Raw genomic sequence first — 16,767 nt, forward strand, 5'->3', positions numbered from 1 at the left:
CACACACACACACACACAGACACACACACACACAAACACATACACACACAGACAGATACACACACATAGACACAAACACACACAGACACAGACAAACATGCACACACACACACACAGACACACACACACACAAACACAGGCACACACAGACACACACAGACAGACACACACACAGACACACACAGACACACACAGAAACACACACACACACACACACACACAAACACGTGTAGGTGATTATTAAAATGTAGGATTGTGACGATAAATGACGTCAAGGTTGAAGAATAGACTCCTGAAGAAGTCATCTTGGGGTCTGGGATATTTTGATCCTTTTATACACTTAACAGGGAATTGATTTATCAAAAATAATCTGTGACAATAATAGTCATGTATATAAGTAACATATAAAGTACATACATTTTAGATTGGTTTATTATAAATACTAGTTAAACTCTATGTATTCCAAACTCCTAAAAGATGTTGTTGTGTTGTGTGATGAGACCAGAGGAGGGAATAAAGAGCTCTCGCCTCTCTCTGTGCTCTTTGGTGACTCAGCTCCTCAGTCTCTTCCATCAGTTTGTCTGGAGAAAGAAAACCATTTCACGTAAACTGCCTCTGCTTGTTAGACCTTTAAAAAGCTCAGTGTACCCCCCCACCCCCACCCCCCCTTGTTTACCCAGATACTCCTGCTTCTCCTTGGCCAGCTGCAGCCCCTGAGCCTCCAGACTCTCGATCATGGCCTCGCCCAGCTGGGCGTTCTTCCACGTGCTGTTGGACAAACAGAGATTTAATAACAAAAATACAGGAGGATTAGCAGATGATGATGATGAACATGTCATGAAAATCTTTTTACAGACATTCAAGTTCTCATAAGGTTGAATTTAAATGACATTGGCGATCCGCTAAATTTTTATCTATCTCCATCAGCAGGTCAGTTTCCACTTTTTCACTAAACTATCTCAACAACTATTGGATGGATTGCCATTAAATCTTATTCAGACATTCATGGTTCCCAGGAGATGAATCACAACAATTTAGTTTTCCACTGTTTTGATTGGGTGATATTTTCCTTCCATTTATCAGATTTTCTTCTAGAGCCACTTATTGACTGACATTCCCATCAGCCTGAGCTGCTCTTTGTGTTTAGTGCAAAGTTTATCACGCACACAAAGACACACTGAGATAGTCAACGTTAGCATTTCATCTGCATGACATCAGCATGGTAGCATTGCCGTGTGACCTTGTTAGCATGCCAATGTTAGCATTTAGCTCAAAGCAGCGTCTTTTTAAAAGCTGTAGCAGACAAAGTGAACATTGTGGTTTTGGTTGTTACAGATCATTGTGCTACTGTGAAAGTTGTGGTTGCGTCAGGCCTTCATCTCTAACATTCACTACTTAAAGTCTCATGTGTGTTGAATTCATTGAAACAGTCTGAATTTGGCAACAAACTAAAACCTATTCTTTAATAATAAGAATTTGGGGGTTCAGTGCCTTGCTGAAGAGCACCTTGGCGATGCTTGGGACGTGAACTGGCAACTCTCCAGCTACCAGTCCACCACCCTTCTTTGGCCCGTATTGGACAATCCGGTTCCCAACACCTCCTCCAACCCTACAGACCATAATACCCAAACAAAGGAGTTTTAAAATGTCTGTCTTGTGTGTGTAATTCCTTCACACAGAGCTCCAAGAGCAACAATTAGAAGGAGATTTTGTGTCATATACTTACACTTTCCCTGAGTCCTGCAGCATCTCCATCCACTGGACCTGCTCCTCCCCAGACTCAGCAGCCAGGACTATGGTGCCCTGGGGGGCGGATATGAAATACTACACATCAGCAGCTTGTCAATAATGGGCTCAGGCTGTAAACTAGACAGTGGATTTCCATCTTTGGGCTGCTGAGATAGACAGCATTGATGTGCCACTGTGTTACAGTTATATTCACTATATCATGTATCCCATTTGTTGCAGGATCAGGCTGAATCTCACCATTACAGTTACAAAATGACAATTTATAAAAAAGCTATTTTAGTTTTGCTCTCCATGCTGCTTTGTCATGCATTTACATTTTCATTTACTTGTGTATGATGTTGTTTTGTTTTTGCATAGTGTCTGTGTGCACCTAGGCCAAGTTCTGTCTTTAAAAAATGATTTTTAAGCCTCCGCGAGGCTGATAAATGATAAAGTAAGGGAGAAATGAAAGTGGGACCGGTCTTACAGTGAAGTCTTCCAGGTTGATCACAATGGCAAAGGGCATGCCCATGTTCTCATTAGCCGACACCACACATCCTCCTAAAGGAATTACTCCCTAAGACAAAAACACATTACACTTCCATGTCATTTATAATGTTTTCATCAGGTTAATTCAAGTAAAAGCCTTTGGTTTATAAAAGCAAACAGTGACATAAACAGATATTAATCTATTCGATTCGAGTCTTTCCTGATTCATGTATTGCAATTCTTAAAGTGTTGCAATTTGATAGATTCCAGAGTGGATTTATACACTTTTAGAGACAATATAGCATTGTTAAAACTACTTGTACGTGTATTTCGTTTGTAAAGAAGTACACAACATGCATTTTCTGCTTTCACTCTGTTTTGCTGGAAACAAATATGATGTATTCGCTGTCAGCGGTACTGTATAAATAGAAAACATTATGAGGATTCATTGGTAAAAAATTAAAATAAAAAATAGAATGCATTTTCACTGGCAAATAAAACACGATACATATGTAAATCCTTTTTTTCACCCCTAATGTTAGGACTTATTGATTTGATTACGACATTGCACATTAATTGACATTTCTGTAAATATAAAGACATTTACTTTTCCATTGTAGTCCTAGTTACCCAGCATGCATGTCTTTATGGTGGGAAGAAACCAGAGCACCCAGAGGAAACCCACGCAAACTCCACACAGAGCAGCGCTGCCTGGACCTGGGATCGAACTCTGCAGTGCTAACCACTGAGCCACCGTGCCACTACACCTACATGCAATAAAAAATACAGATATAGTGTCTTCAGAGAGGATGCAGAGGCTCACCTTGGGGTGGATGTTGAAGAACCTGTTGTTCTCAAAGTTTCTCTTCTCGCTCTCTGCATAGTAGAGCAAGAAGCTGTCTTTGATGATGAAGAATCTTGGGACCGAGGAAGACAAAGAAAGCAGCAGTGAGTCTGAAAGGAACCGCCTGCCCATGTTCTCAATCATTTCACAGGACAAACAATGCTTGAACAGTCATGCTTCTGCCTCTTTCTCTTTCTATTTCTGTCATTCAGAAATAACGAGTGACATGTATAATTCATCCTGTGAAGGAGCTGCATATTACTGTACAGTATTAACTGCTGCTTTATTTAGATGTTTAGTGGTTGACAACCGTTGTTTCTTGCGACCCATTATTACAAAGCAGCACTTCGAGCTGCATGTCTATGAGCAGTTAAATAGAGGAGTGAATTCTACTCGGATTGTTGATTTGAATCATTTTCAGAGGCTCAAAAAGGTCAAATATCAAGTACTTCATAAAGAAAAAAAGCAAAGATTACTTTTTTTGTTGCAGAAACCTGTCCGTTCTTCTTTCTTACCCAAGTAATTAGCTAGAGACCCTGAATTGGGCCCTAAAAGTTAGGCCCGACAAGGCCCAAGCCCGACAGAATTCAGAAAGAGTCTGACATGTACATTTAGATTGACAGCTTTTTAAAAACCTGAACCCGTTTACAGCCCGACATTATTCAAATGTGCGCGTGAGTCATTTATACATGACTCATTATTCTCATTATGCACATAGTCAAAAGTTCTCCACACCTCAGACTTTGCTTTCTTTTCCGGTGCAACCAAAACGTGATGGCCAGAGGCCAGCCTCCGTTTCACTTCCATCGGCATCCATTTTGGCGCTAATCGGTCGCATCACCTGACCGCTCATTTACCGCGCAACCCGAAACACAAGCCCAAGCCCGGCATGAGCCCGTGTAGAATGAAAGAAACCCGTGGGGTCCCTTCGGGTATGGGCAAAAATCTTCAGCTCTACCCTGTGTACCCTTTTCCCACGTGTATATTCTGATAAAAATAGACTCCCTTCCCATTGCCAGTAGATTAGTTTGCTTTTCTGTTTTTTTTCTGGGTCGTTTTGTTTGACATCACAAATGCGCCGGAAAACAGAGCTGGAATGCAGCATCAAGGCAGGTGACAATGTTATGGTGGTTACTTTTTTTAAATATCTGCTTAAACTTTCTTCAGTCACCTTTTTAAACTCGGTGCCAACTAATTTGCAACAATGTCTGAATGCTGCTTTGGCTGAGAGGGTGGAGATGTGTGGAATTTGTGGGTGAGAAGACAGAAGTTGCAGACGGAGGCGGCAAGCGTCAAAGCATCGCGCCAAAAAATTGGTGAAAAAACACGTCCACACGGGTGTCATGTTTCCATTACTATATATATATATATATACCCACGACTTCAGCACAGTCTTTGGAGTGAATGTCGACTGTAACCTTTACCACAAAGACAAAAGCCAAATGTTAGTGGATTTTTTGGCAAGTGGGTAAGGGATATTAGAATCATCTTGTGACCCACCTGGCCCTGACCCCCATGTCGGGACCACTGCTTTAGAGGACTGCAACGTCTCAGGAAGTCTGATCACAACATGTAGGGCTGATATTTGTTGCATCATCTCCAAATTAAGTGAACTAATTATTATGTGTAAACTACAGTAACAGTGCATAGTTACTACATAAACTATATGGATTGATTGATTTGTTGAAACAGATTAACATATTTACATGTTTGTTTGACACTTTCAGGTCCTGTTATTGTATTATTATTGTATTTGTTGTACTAGTCTAGTACACCAAATACTAGAAGTCTGAGTCTAAGTGACTTTGTATTCTTACTTCCACAAAGCTGGGGGATTTACCAGGGACAGATCTTTTTTTGAGATTATTTTTGGGGGCTTTTTAACCTTTATTTTAGAGTGACGGTGGATGGGCAGGAAAGGTGGGAGAGAGACGGGGGATGACGCAGCAAAGGGACGCGGGTCGGACTCAAACCCGGCCCGCTACAAAGGACTCAGCCAACATGGGGGCGCACGCTCTTACAAGGTGAGCTGGAGGCCGCCCCACCAGGGACAGATCTAATAAAAAATGGTCATATTCTCTGCCGCAGAGTTCCTTGACATCCTGACTTTCAGTTACAGTTTCCAAAACAAGGCTGGATCCTTCATTTTCCATAATGTAACTCAATATCATCTTTCATTAGACACTCCTTAAAATTTAAATTTCAGTCCAAAAAGACGTTATACAGTTATTTACACATGTTGAGTTTAACTGGCAGTTATCTATGAAATCAGTGGAGTGGCCCTTTAATTGCCCCCACAATTTAAAGTCTTCCTGAGGGTCAGTCTCCCAAATCTAAATGTCATCAGCGTTTGGCAGAGCGTTTTTTTTTAAGCTGGTGACACCACAAACACTACCCCAAAATCTCTGAGCTCACATTCTTTTAACCTTTATGACATGAGCAATGTTCTGCAAATAAGCTCTCTGTATTGTTGTCTTAATTGCTATGTTAACTTAAAGCAATATCATAACGTAAGGTACCAATCCAGGCATTATAACATCTAAATACACAAAAAGACCTGTGGATGAGTACATCCTGTTGTTATATAATGTAATGTACATGGCATAAACACAAAACCCTAAATGTCTATTTTGGAAGAAATTAATTAAAATACAGTCAATTAAGTCTGCCAGTTTTATCAATTAAAATTCCTAACATTATATTCTTTAATTTAATTGTGATATTTCTTTTTAAAGATGTTTTTTAGCTGTTAAGCAAATTAAATTTGTTGTTTTTGCTCTCAGGACATAAGAATAATGATATTTTATACTGTGTTGTCAAATAAAAAGTAAATTTAATGCTTTGTTTTTCAACTATATTACAGCAATAATTAACTTTACAGGATTCAACAACAAGAGTGTTGAATATTGGAAGGAGGATTTGACCGTTCTCTGAGAATAATCAGCAGTTTTGTCTGGAACGTAGGGAACCTTACTTTAAAAACTTTTAAGAAAAAACTCCCCCCCCCAATAAGCTAAACCTCTAATGTTTTAAGTTCATTCAGATTTTGACAAAGGTTTCATAAGCAGCACAGAGGCCGAAGTTCCCTGAACCGATAGCAAGAACTGCAGTATAGTAAAGTGCTCTATCTGAGGATAAAAGATTAGAAAAACACCATGGGAATCAAACCTCACGCTCACCTGCGGGACCACTTGGCCGACGGCCGTCCGAACGGCCTCTTCCACAGCACCCCGTGCAGCTGCACCTTGGTGCTGATGTCCAACGCTTCCGAGTCGGACTGCTCCATCGAGGACCAGGGCGAGAACAGAGAGTTTCTGGACGCAGACGAGAACATCCTCTCTGGCTTATCACGCCCAGGGAGGTGGGGCAAAAAAAAAAAAGAAATCAATAGAATAAAATAAATTAATATATAACCCAGTCAGTCAATAACAACTACTCCCAACATGCACACATAGAGGTGCATGTAAAGTACAGCAGCAGGGACAGCTTCAATACAAAGCAGGACAACGTAGCAAACAAATCCCAATAACTCAGCAGGGTGGAAAATACAGCTGCCAATACGCTCATCAGCTGGAGGCCGAGTGACGGCACAGGAGATATAACAGGGATGACAGAGGGAAAGAGGGAGGGAAGCTTTAGGAATGAGTTGCTAAATCTGAAGCGGGTCAATACATTCCAGCCAGTAAAAGCTGTTATTGAGATTACTGGACTTTCCGCAGTCTCCAGCTCTTGGCAGGTATGAGCTCTCTGGTCTCTCCATCCATCCATCCATCCATCCATCCATCCATCCATCCATCCATCCATCGCTCCAGCAGTGAATTAGGAGATCATCTGGGTCAGAGGCGTGGACGAGTGCACGACTTCTGGTAAAGAGGATGGAGAGTCAGAGCGGTTAACATGTAGCTCAGCGCTGTGAGTATCAGATTATATTACACGTGTCAGAGTTGATGGACAGCAGCTTAAAAGGATAATGACAGCTCAGCTGCAACAGAGAAGTGCATGAGCCTGCAGAGTTTTTTCATAGTAAAAAAACCCCACATCAGCATAGAAAAGCCTCTGAAACATAAACAACATAAAACATTCAAGAGGGATAAAAAACACAATTTGTAACAACAACAAAATGTGACAAAAAGTAAATAACTTCTTACCTTGATGAATACAAGATGAGAACCTAAATTCTACCTGTTGGAATTTGGGGAAAACACCACAACAGACAACATTTATAACATGCTTAAATAAACACAATATAAGAGCATTTTCAACAGTTAAAAAAAAAACACTTTAATTTAGTTGTCATAAAACACATTGCTTTACAACTGATTATGGAAATAAGGCATACTCATTATGGAATGACAAAATCAAAGAGACACTTACTCCCACTTAAATTATTACAAATATTAAAATTGATCCATACTGAAACCTCCACTCTGCCCCAACATGTGCCCTCATCTCTTCAAGTTTCTGTGAACGCATCAAACTCCACCTGCAGTTTTTTTTTTTTAAAGATTAGTTTTGGGGGGTATTTTAGGCCTTTAATTCCATAGTACAGATGAAGCCATGACAGGGGAGAGAGAAGGGCCAAAGGTCAGAGTCAACCCCGCGGCCGCTGCGTTGCCCGCTCCAACTGGGTTAACCTGGGCCACCACCAGCAAGTTGGTTTTAAGGGGTTTCATTTTCTCTATTTATGTGCGCATTTGATGAAAGATGTTAAAGGTCCCATAGCATGACATGACATTATGAGTTTTTTTTAACGTTAATATGAGTTCCCCCAGCCTGCCTATGGTCCCCCAGTGGCTAGACCTGGTGATAGGTGTAAACCAAGCCCTGAGTATCCTGCTCTGCCTTTGAGAAAAGGAAAGCTCAGATGGGCCCACCAAGAGAATTTTCCCCGCCCATGAGGATTTAGGATTTATTTATTTGACATTTATTAGGACAATGCACTCAACATTTTCTGTAAATGTAAAATAAAGTGTCAGCTATTTTTCAACTGTAGTCCTAGTTCCTAGTTACCAAGCATGCATGTCTTTATGGTGGGAAGAAGCCAGAGCACTGGAGGAAATCTAAACAACCTTCTCTAAAAGAAGAACATTCTAAATCCAACCAGCACACCTTGACTTTGAACCAAGAACCTTTAGGTTGCAAGGCAGAAGTGCTAACCACTGAGCCTCCGTACACCGTAAAAACGAGGAATCGTGGCTTTCAAATTGACCAAGAGGTGGCCTCATGCGAGACCACCATGCATTAGGGGACCTTTAACTGCTGACACCCAATGCGACATTTTAAGATGGTCTGACTAACTCCATAGACTGGATTTTGATTGGTCAAACAACCACTAAACACTGTTCACGATGCAAGGATGAAGCTTCACATTCATTTTAGAAAAAACTTTTACAAACACCAGTGAGCCCGAGACATGCACACAAACTAGATTTCATTATGAACTGTATAACCCTGTTGTCCTGCAAAACACATCTCTTCATGAGCTAAAGAAAACAGCCCTTCTAGTTTTGTGACAATGCATTTCTCAGATAATCCAATCGTTTTATTTGGCTTTAAGTGTAAAGATATCCCTTCCTAATGTGATTCCAAAGTTACAGCTCAAGTTAACCACACCTTCAGTTGTACTGCAAGTTAAAAGTCCATTTTTGTATCTAGTTATTCCATCGTTCCCTCATTGTCTTTCTCAAAAGAAGGAATGTGACCAAAAGTTGGAACAGTTTGGGTTGTTTCTCTCTTCTCTGAACAAATAAAAGCCATCAACCTTTGATGGTTGCTTAATTGGTCACGAACATGCAATGTTCATTAGAGAAACACTTTTAAACATAACACTTTCAGTGCAGAAGCGATTAATCAAATCCAAATATTGAAGAAAGGTTCCAGCTATGAAATGTGAATATTTTCTGGATTTCATCAACTTCCATAATAGTAAACAGGATATTTCTTGGGTTTGGGAATGTAGGCTGACAAAGCAAGACATTTGAAGACATCCCCTTGGACTCTGGGAACCTGTGATGGGTGTTTTTCTGATGTTTTCGAGACGAAGCAATTCCTTGAAACGCCAAATGTTAGCAGGGGTTCTGATGCAACATCGTTTAGAAAGATGAAATGGCACATGATGGGGCCCTGTCCTCCAACATGCCCCGATGTGAACCAACACACAGGGGTCTTTTCAATTTTGTACACACAATACAGTGTCTCATAAAAAATAAAATGGTCATGCAGCTGCTGGACTGCAAACGACCCACTCCTTCTCTGTTAACATGCCGGTGGGTTTCTTCTTCTTCTTCTCGTAGAACTTGGAATAATTGACAACTTGCGTTTGTAAAAACATTCAATTTATACATAAAACAGAGACTGCTCCAAAAGTCTGTAGCCTCTTGAATCAGACAGCTCATCCATGTCAAATTAAAGAGTACAAAAAAAGGTATTTGTGAGTAAGCAGTTCCATCTCACACAAGATATGATTGTGGAAGGGAGAAGTTACTCTGTACAGTACACATACAAACTTACATGTACATGGGCTCTGCTGTGAGCAGGCACAGTGATACAGTAACACAACATCCACCTGTCCTGATAGAAGAGGGAGCAGCCTACTTACATTTCAATGCATTAATCGGTAAGTTCTAATGGTACTGAGGCAGAGAGGATGTCAGGAGAGGGATGCGTCTGAGAGCTTCTTTCTGAAACCTACAACCAGGGATTCTAAGATGAAGCCAAACCCTCTGCGGCAGGGCTGGGTACCTCCTTAGTATCGAGTATTGAAAAACGCCTCGTCGGTCAGTACCTAAGAAACTAAGAACTAAATCTCATCAACGGTATTGAGCCAATAAGCATGCAGCATGTTAGCAATATCTTATCACGCTGCTGATTGGCTCTTATTGTTACATGTCTTAGAGACACGCAGGAAAAGCTCTACGTCACGCACAGAGACCAGGCTCATGTAATAGGAGCTGAAAAATAAATTAAAAGATTTGTGCCATAATGTATAATTTAATTTGTTTTTGTTAAAATAGATTTTTAAATTTGTAATCAGAAACAAAGTATCATTTAAGAACTGGTTTTGAAGTCACAGTATCTCTGTAGCCGTTTCAGCATTACAGAGAAAGAAGAGACTCTGGCCCGATTTCATGTGTGTGATTATTGCTCAGGTAGGATTCATTAATGAGGAGACAACCATCTGAAAAGGACAAAAAAAAGGTTTTGTTCAAAGTTCTCCTAAGAGGACCTGTAATAGGTCGGTTCACCTGAGCCAGTGGTCCCTATGGTTACTGCCCTCTGTAAGGCAAACCATTCACAGCTGCTGAAATAACCCTCCACCTCAACAACAAAACAAAAAAACTAAATAGTCTGTACACATTTTTTTTTTCATTTACAGTTACTCTTTAAGTTAAGCAGAAAAATAAACATGCCGAGAAACTAAAGTGATGAAAATAAAGTGACGGCTCAAGGCTGGCTGGCTCTTCTCTTAACGCAGCACTCGGGTTTGAGCGGACGAGTGCGTGAACGTTTGCGTGGGGTTTTATAGGAGAGACACCACCAGCAGACCATCGGGTCTCCCATCAGGCCAAGAAATCGCTTGATGCAACCATATTTTTTTTGTAGTAGGGCAAACTCACACGCCAAAACTATAAATGTTACAGGTTATCCAGGCTCCTCCTGCTTTATAGTTGGCTGCGAGATACACATCTCTGTCGGTAAGAAAATAAGTCAGCAACGGTTCCTACAAACCGATAAGTCCTAATGTCGCCGTCAACCAGCTATAGTAGTATGGCACTTGAAAATCTGCTCAAATTAATCTGGATGGTTGCCATGAGATTTACAATCAGTACAATTGGCATTTCTTAAAAATGAGAAGTTAGCTTTTTTGATATTACACAGGCTTGATTAAATCTCTCTGTGGAACTGCCATCTAGTAAAACATCACTGTAATGGTATCAAGGTTGGTTCTTTGACTTAGCATACTGACGCAACACTGAAAACGCCACAGTGATCGAAGTAAACAGAGATAAAGAGTCCAACTCTGGTCTCTCTTGAAAAAAAGATTTCTAGTGAAATAAAGGGACACATACACAGAAGATGTAAGATGTTTTGTCGGCAGAAGAAAAACATTGTCGTGTTCCTGTTGTCACCGCTGAAACGCCCCGCAACGAGTACCGGTCTGGTCCATCAGCAGACAACAAGCAATAAGACATTTAGATCCACATTGTTTTGAAGTCTCTGTCTCCACATTTCCCCTCCCCCCCCGTAAATCCGTCCTGAACGCTGGGTCTAATGGTGGTGACCGACGGACAGCACCAGAGGGATGAGGCAGCCCAGCACCAGAGCTCCCACCTCGACCTTGCTCAGTCCTTTCCCTCCGGTCCCTCCCGTGGGGGCGTGGCTGTGGCCGCCACCCCCGACCTCAGGGAGGACGTGGACGGTGGCCACGTAGAGGAAGGTGCCAGCGGAGAAGAGCATGGCGACTCCAGTTGCGTTGAAGTCTGACAGGGCCTCCTTGCTGCTCTGAGGGGGGACAAACACAAATGACATTTATTTGAGATTAGACTTGTTGTGGCTAATGAAACATTTTATCCTAAACATGTCTTGTGAATGGCATTTGTAGATAATCCTGAACCCTTACCAGTATACGGGACCTTTAGTTCCTAAATTAATTCCTTAGTGACCTGACTTGTATTTCACTAAGGAATTGTCTTTTTCATTGTTTAGCCGAGTCTAAAAAGGACGACAGGCAGTTTACCTCAGGCTGAATATTTAAAAGAGCCTTTTTTAAGATTACTGTTTGGGCCTTTAATGACAGGACAGCTGAAGAAGCAAAAGGAAGGGGAGAGAGAGAGAGAGAGAGAGAGAGAGAGAGAGAGAGAGAGAGAGAGAGAGAGAGAGAGAGAGAGAGAGAGAGAACAACATGCCGCAAAGGGCCGGGTCTAACCCAGGCCCGCTGCGTTGGGTAGTTAACCTCTATATATGTGCACCCGCTCTATCTGTTGAGCTATCCGGGCGGCCACTCGAAAGAGCCTTAAGAAGACTGACAGACAAAAAACACAAGTCCTGCCTCAAGGACAGTGTTGCATTTGGATGCACTGAAAACCACCACTAATATTTACATGAATTTTGTTTTTATTATACATACATACATCTCTGACCTGATCCCTGCTGCGTACATCCTCACGTAGTTTGAGATCAACAGGCCAGAGACTATTAGTTGCCCCCCGTACACATTTTAAAACTAGGGGGGACCGCTCATTTCAAGCTGTTGCACCCAGGTTGTGGAACGCTTTGCCTCCTTCCATGCGCTGCTTAGACTGTGTGGAACACTTAAAAACTCAGTTGAAAACTCTGCTTTTTAAAGAGGCTTTTAACTAGATCGAAGGGTGGTTAGGCTGGTCTTATGTGTACGTGTTATTCTTTTGTTTTTATTTTTATGATGTATTGTATTTATGAGAGTTGTTAAATGCTTCCTTTTGTTGTGAAGCACTTTGTGATCTTCATCTGAGAAAAGTGCTATACAAATAAATTTTACTTACTTACTTACTTATTAATATTTAATAATTGGTGAATAGCTGCTTCCATATTTACCTGACTGAGCCCTAAAAAGGTGAGCATGGAGAGGACAGGCGCTGCCAAGGCAAAGACCAGCAGATGTTTGCGGATGCGGTTCCTCTCGAGACCAGCATGCATCAGGAACGAAACCAGACCGAACGCAGCTGGAGCCTGCAGGGGACAGAGCAGTTCAATTCACACAGGTTTACCTTTGCCATTTACTGCTCCTAAACAATTAATCTATGTATTTGATTTGCTACAATGTCAGAAATAGCCTAAATCCCCAAATGATGTAGTTTACTATCACGTAAGACAAAGAGAAGAAGCTAATTCTAACAAATGTGACACTGGAACAAATAAATGTTCACCATTTTTGCCAGAAAAGACAACAACAAAAAAATCATTAAACAACAATCAAAATGGTTAGCAACTACTTTTCTGTCAACTAATCAGATAATCGGTTGAATCAATTAGTTACTTGCGTTTAATTTGAATATACCTATCCCACAACAACAAATATTAAAATCCATTGATTTACTGTACAAGATAAGAACCATTATTACCTTATGCAGCATGATAGCTACAAAGACAATGAGCTGGACGCTGGTCTGAGAGGTGGAGGCAGCAGCACCCAGAGCCACTCCATCAGCTGGAGACGAAAACACGTTGATGAGGCATACTTTTATGTTATGTTATCAATTAGTTCAACGACATTAACTAAGTTCCGATTCTAATATTGCACTAAACTAAAAAACAAGGGAGCAACTGTTACTGCCCAAATAAAATCGCCTTTGCGTTTTATTTTTCCAAATTACAGTGAAATGGGATTCACTTTAACGTAGGTGTAGCAAAGAATAACATCTTAAATCATAAAAAAATGTTTACACAATGTCAAACATCGATATTGTTCTTTCTGCATAAGTAACTCATGTGGAAAGAAACCAATCTTTATCACAGCAATAATTTGGGTTTTAACATTAAAAAATGTTCCTCTTTGACAATCAGTAGGAGTCAAATATTCCAAAGCAGGCGTACCTGCAGCGTGGACCACCAGTCCCAGGGTGGTGGTGATCTTTGAAGAGGCGGCCCTTGCTGACTCTGGATCTAAACCAGACAAAAACAAGTCAAGGCAAATTGTGCACACGCGCACACACACACACACACACACACACACACACACGCACACACACTCTTTTTAAGAAGTGGACATCGAGAGCCATGGGATAATGACAGAACAGCATCTCCACACTGTCAGACAACAACTGCGTGGCGTCACAAGTTGGCAGACTTTGCTAACAGTTTGCGGTGCATTAGCTGCTCAAATAAAAAGCTTGGGAATTGTTCGGTACGAAGCGTGGGTGCATCTGGGAGAACAGACTATGCAGTTGAGCCTTCTGGAGGTATTTTGGTTCCAATTCCACAAAATGATTCTCTTCCGGAAGAGATTAGCACTCGATGAGACTAATGACAAAGCTGCCGCCACAAAGCCCTCTTTCACAAACTAATTCTCCACACATACGATTGCTTTGGGTGCTTTAATCTTTGTGTTTGTAATACTGACCTTCAGTGCTGTGCACATGAGAACTGCCTATCTGGTCCACCAGTAGCATAAAGACGAAGCCCAGGACCAGAGACACTCCGATGCAGGCATGAAGCTGCTCGTGACTGTGCTCATGTTTCCCGCTGACACTCCCCAGGGCCGCGTCTGCCTCACCCTTCCCCTCAGACACCTCCACGACACCAGCCTGGCCGTGGCTGTGGTGCACACCTGCAGAAACACAGGTTGAAACTGTACTGCAACTGTAACACCTTAACACATACGATTACTGACTCCTCTCGGCAGCACAGACACTAGAACACGACCAATATATCGGCGGGCCAATATTACATATGCATTTCCCAAACTATCGGTATTGGCATTTTTAATGGTCGATAAAAAAGAACGAAAAACAATAAATATATATATATAAAGTTTAAATATTCATTCACCCGAATCATTTATAATGTCAAATAAATGATTCTGATAAATGAATATTAAAATAAAAACAGGCGGTCAACCATTATATGAGTGTTTCCGTTGTATAGTTTGTCCAGCAGAGGGCGCGCTACAACGTCCCTGTTGGTAACAGATTCATTTAAGTTTCATATCTTAAGTTTGTATTTTTATACATTTCATTTATCAGAACTTAAATACATTTAAATGTTGCTCTGTCCTGTTGTGATAATAAAACTAATTATCATACTACTTTAGTGATAACTAAAATAATTACAAATAACGCATTTCTGGATTCTACACACACACACACACACACACACACACACACACACACACACACACACACACAGATGGGCGGTATCCAAATTTTGATATAGTCAAACCTCCTATTTTGCAGTATACAGTATTACCGTGACTAATTAAAAATGATGACTTTAGGCTCAGATGGCGTCACCAAACCGTTGGGTTGTGCGTACACCTTTCAGAAAATGAATACTAAACACTAATACGGAAACAACTCTCCCTTCTCATTAGGCCGGAAGCAAAAAACAGTTCTTCTTCCAGACCAGACCAGACCAGACCAGACCAACTAGTCTGCAGGCTTGCAAACTGAAATCCGGACGGTGCACGCCACTACTACCACTAAAACATGTTAGTTCTCTCTAGTATTTTAATTGTTGCCAACAACTGAAACAAGCAATTTGAGGATGCTCCTTTGGACCTTGTGAAATAGTGGCAGGCGTTATCCACCGATTTCTGACATTATATTGCCTAAAACATTAATTAAATTGCAGACTTACAAATATTAAAGCCATCTTATCCTGACTTGATGCTTCAAACATTATGAAATGCAACAAGGCCTTTAAACAAGGGAGTTGGGGAAACAGTATCTGGGTAGTCCTTCCACCTGGGAGTCACTGTTCTGGTAAACTCTACCTTCAAGTACTTCTTCATAAAGTGCGTGGACCCCCTCAGGGATGATAACAGCCAGTGCAGTCCCACACAGCAGCCCTGCTCCCAGCACAGTGATCAGCTTCAGCCTTTCCTAGAGAAACACAATAATAGCACATCTAAAGCACAGGTCTCATTGTTTTTAGGCACTATACAAACACCAGATTATCTGATGACAGTACAGTTTGAATGTTGCAATCCCTGATTAAATTATTTGATTAAAGGGCACTGACAGAGATAAACTTTTGCCTCTTTGTATATTTGGAAATGTGTACAAAATAAGCCTAAAAGCAGGCATTTAGGAAGAACTTTTTTTAAAGCTTTGCATGTCATAGACTTACCTCTGAAAAGTTGACTGCTAAAGGTATTGTCCCGGCCACGTAACATCCCACCAACATCGCAAGAGACAACAGGCTGATAGAGCTAAAATCGTCCATGGCTGCACTTTTCTCTTCGGCTAACCTTCTGCTAAGCTAGCTAAAACATCAACACCAACCTCCACCTATCTAACTCTTAACACGCACTTCTAGTCATGCTCGTCAAGTTAAATTAATAAACCATAGCTTGGTTGACGATAGCTGTAATTTTAATAAACGTCGCTGTTCTGGTAACAGCTCAGCTCGTCTCCAAACATCCACGTTACCTAGCTAAACACGGACGTGACAGTCTCTGGCCTCGATAAGCAAAGCTAAGATAAGCTAAGCTAACTAGCTTCAGCAACTGACCGGCTTTAAAAATTCACAAATGCGGAATCCTGACAAGTAAATATTCACTTGCAAGCATCTTTTTCCCCAAATCGTTTTTTTTCCAGATTTAGGTGTCAAAAATTATAATGCAACGTCCCGACTTGGTTAACAGCTAGCTAACACACTGGCTAACAGAACAACATCTTGTTGGTGCTGCTAAAAAGTACTTCCGAGTCACAATTCATCTTATCAACCTGTCGAAGCATCCTGCCACGTATCCGCGAGACCCGTTGGAAGAGGAAGGATGGATTCATAAATGTGGATTTATGTGAAAGTAGCCTCACTTTTAGTGTTTTTAAGAAACAAATGGGGCTATATATTATATTAAGACAATAACCTTTGCAAAAATACTTAAAAAAGCTTGTTCTCCCTGAGCAATGTTTTCACATTAAGCAGCCAGCAGGTGTTTATCATCGACTATATATATATTATATCAATATGTTTACAGACTGTGGTGTTTATAGTTGATGTGGCTG

General features: G+C 41.1%; 2 protein-coding genes across 3 annotated transcripts in view; both read right to left on the reverse strand.

Annotated features, from left to right (window-relative positions):
• The window catches only part of plekhd1 (pleckstrin homology domain containing, family D (with coiled-coil domains) member 1), a 35,990-nt gene extending 29,337 nt beyond the window's left edge, over window positions 1–6,653 (reverse strand). Inside the window, exons 1-6 of the mRNA XM_034858056.1 lie at window positions 6,241–6,653; window positions 3,041–3,134; window positions 2,216–2,305; window positions 1,727–1,803; window positions 677–768; window positions 529–581 (exon numbers count right to left, since the gene is read on the reverse strand). Of these exons, the coding sequence (XP_034713947.1) occupies window positions 529–581; window positions 677–768; window positions 1,727–1,803; window positions 2,216–2,305; window positions 3,041–3,134; window positions 6,241–6,395 (561 nt within the window). The 5' untranslated portion in view covers window positions 6,396–6,653. The remainder of the gene's footprint in view (window positions 1–528; window positions 582–676; window positions 769–1,726; window positions 1,804–2,215; window positions 2,306–3,040; window positions 3,135–6,240) is intronic.
• Window positions 6,654–10,928: 4,275 nt separating this feature from the next.
• Window positions 10,929–16,607, reverse strand: slc39a9 (solute carrier family 39 member 9). Of its 2 annotated transcripts, none has more exons than XM_034858062.1 (7): window positions 15,887–16,607; window positions 15,531–15,639; window positions 14,160–14,366; window positions 13,634–13,702; window positions 13,162–13,247; window positions 12,635–12,769; window positions 10,929–11,558 (listed from the first exon to the last, which is right to left on the reverse strand). In XM_034858062.1, exons 1-7 carry the CDS (start codon window positions 15,980–15,982, stop codon window positions 11,463–11,465), a joined length of 798 nt encoding a protein of 265 aa, XP_034713953.1. In that variant the 5' UTR covers window positions 15,983–16,607; the 3' UTR covers window positions 10,929–11,462. The 2 variants fall into 2 exon arrangements, with proteins under 2 accessions (XP_034713953.1, XP_034713952.1); XM_034858061.1 differs by having other exon boundaries at window positions 10,929–11,563; window positions 15,887–16,597.
• Between the last annotated feature and the right edge of the window lie 160 nt (window positions 16,608–16,767).

Source organism: Etheostoma cragini, chromosome 20 (genome assembly GCF_013103735.1).
Source record: "Etheostoma cragini isolate CJK2018 chromosome 20, CSU_Ecrag_1.0, whole genome shotgun sequence".
NCBI lineage: Eukaryota > Metazoa > Chordata > Actinopteri > Perciformes > Percidae > Etheostoma > Etheostoma cragini.